This window comes from Sinocyclocheilus rhinocerous, unplaced genomic scaffold (assembly GCF_001515625.1).
Source record: "Sinocyclocheilus rhinocerous isolate Xijiao unplaced genomic scaffold, SAMN03320098_v1.1 scaffold1292, whole genome shotgun sequence".
Lineage (NCBI taxonomy): Eukaryota > Metazoa > Chordata > Actinopteri > Cypriniformes > Cyprinidae > Sinocyclocheilus > Sinocyclocheilus rhinocerous.
The window spans coordinates 1274835-1277074 of record NW_015656599.1 but is presented as its reverse complement, the minus strand read 5'-3'; the positions used below and the strand labels follow the sequence as shown (position 1 = coordinate 1277074).

Below are 2240 nucleotides of genomic sequence, written 5' to 3'. Positions count from 1 at the left end.
TTTACAGATCTTCTTTATGCACCAACAGCTTGTAACACTCCAAAGAGAAAGGAAAAATTGAAATCGCATCATATGACCCCTTTAAAGATCTTTAACAGACATCTTGCAGATGTACGTGTGCTATCTGGGAAGAGTTTTTCCCATTTACTGAATGTTATTCTTCTAGTTATTTAACTCTAGTGGCTAAAGAAGTGGAAGTCTTGCACATTCACAGGAAATAGCTTACTTCCGCGGTGAAATATAAGGTGGGTAAAGCGATAGAAGCGATTTTTCACTTACAACTCCTCTTGTCGATAACCTAAAGGATTCCTAAAGCTGTAGGTGGTGGACAGCGAGATGCCGACAATAACAGCAGGCAGACCTAGACATATTATATATGAATGTGATTTTTCAGAATGATTGTTATAAATGATATGATTACCCTCATGCTCCTTTCTCATTATATATCTTGAGATTAGGCTACTTTTGCTCACTTAAAAGTTAATCTTTAATAATAACAATAAATTAATAACAGTTAAATGTCATCTTCAGCTAATCTCAAAAAGAATATCCATTTCCATACTGTACTTTATAATGTTGTGAAGCCTAAATTCACATATAGCATTTAAAATGATCGTTTATTTACTGTTATAGTAGTATATTAACTAAATAGTATAGAATTTTAATATTAACATACAATAACATGAAATCAGTATCAGTCAGAATTTTACTATTAAATATAAACTATGTATGCAAACAGAATCAAACTGTCATGACTTTTAATATCAGTGAGTTTAAATGTACCCCAGCCGACTGTCATGGCGATGGTGCGGAAAGCTCGAGGTGGACCGCTGAGGGCATTTCGAATGAGGAAAAACACATGAGCCGCATACAGGATGTTCCAGGCAAACGTGGCCAGCAGGAAGTACTGCAACAGAGCCGTGATTGCTGTACAAGGACCCTGATCGACTTTCTCCTGCAAATCTGAAGAAGGAATAACGTTCTGCTCTGAAACAGATGCCTTTGAGCTCTGGACCGGGTTGTTGATCCCAAAAATGAAGAGCAGGTAGTAGGTGGTCATACACAAACAGATGTTCACCAAGAGCACAGTGGAGTTGGCTCCTCTCTGTTTCCTGTAGAGTTTATGAAAAAATACATCAAGAGAATTAATATAAAAAAATAAATACACTTTCATTTTGACTGTTCCACAAACCAGTTCTATAGAATTACTATTAGTTTGGTGGACATGATAAAATAGAAATACATGATCTGCAATAAATGTTGCAAAAAATCAGTATTTTTGTCTTTCCAGTAAAAAAATATTATAGATGCACCGATAATAAATTCTGGGCAGTATGCTGATAATTATTAGCTTTTTATGGTGAATAACCGACACATGAACAATAAAAAAAATTCTATACTATTTTGTCCAAATAAATGAAAAAAAAGGTCAATTTAAGCATCACAACATTATATTGTACAGTATGATTATGACAAAAATCATAATTGTCAATTATTCCCTTGAAACTGTAATTGCGATTATTAATTACGATGATCACAATTTGCATGAAATGATGTTTTGAATAGCGTTATGCCACTGTTTGAAGGAACTGCATGCCTTATTTTTATATGAAAATAACCAAGCTGAAAACACTCAAACTGAAAAACTGTTATTGCTTTTCTATAGTATTAAGCCTCAAATGTCAACTATACATTGGATTGGTTTCTTCTTTAAATTAAAAAGTAAAAATATGCATGATATTATAATGTTATACTAAAACTAAATGAAAACAATGGAAGGAAAAAAAACATCTTAAAGGGATAGTTCACCCAAAAATGAAAATTTGATGTTTATCTGCCTTCCCCATAATTGTAATTGCGATTAGAAATTTGATTAATTGTGCAGCCCTAAATCACAGTATACTGTACAATGACAGAATTAATTTACCATGGTACAGTACAGTAAAGGTCAGTTTATTCTTAAATGTATCCAGTGCATTTACCTGGTCTTAATTTGATAAACTGCGGTGAGAACCAAACCCACAATAGACAGACTGCATCCCACAATGCTGATCCAGTTTAACGCTTCAGAATAAGTGTAGTCTGCTCTAAAGCTCTACAAAGAGAGAGAAATCTCGATAATAAATATATACAGTTCACCTACATTCACCAAACATTAAAGGGGTCATATGATGCGATTTAAATTTTTACTTTCTCTTTGGAGTGTTACAAGCTCTTGGTGCATAAAGAAGATCTGTAAA

At 33.5% G+C, this 2240-nt stretch overlaps 1 protein-coding gene and 1 long non-coding RNA gene across 3 annotated transcripts in view; one reads left to right on the top strand and one right to left on the bottom strand.

The window, feature by feature from the left end:
* LOC107720380 (uncharacterized) overlaps window positions 1-783 on the top strand; it is a 7418-nt gene extending 6635 nt beyond the window's left edge. The window contains exon 3 of the long non-coding RNA XR_001637608.1: window positions 773-783. This is a non-coding gene — a long non-coding RNA (uncharacterized LOC107720380). The remainder of the gene's footprint in view (window positions 1-772) is intronic.
* LOC107720378 (adhesion G-protein coupled receptor G7-like) overlaps window positions 1-2240 on the bottom strand; it is a 16747-nt gene that overhangs the window by 10948 nt on the left and 3559 nt on the right. For both annotated transcript variants that reach the window (XM_016528065.1, XM_016528063.1), the window contains exons 4-6: window positions 1983-2095; window positions 784-1112; window positions 280-361 (exon numbers count right to left, since the gene is read on the bottom strand). In XM_016528065.1, coding sequence (XP_016383551.1) covers window positions 280-361; window positions 784-1112; window positions 1983-2095 — 524 coding nt within the window. The remainder of the gene's footprint in view (window positions 1-279; window positions 362-783; window positions 1113-1982; window positions 2096-2240) is intronic.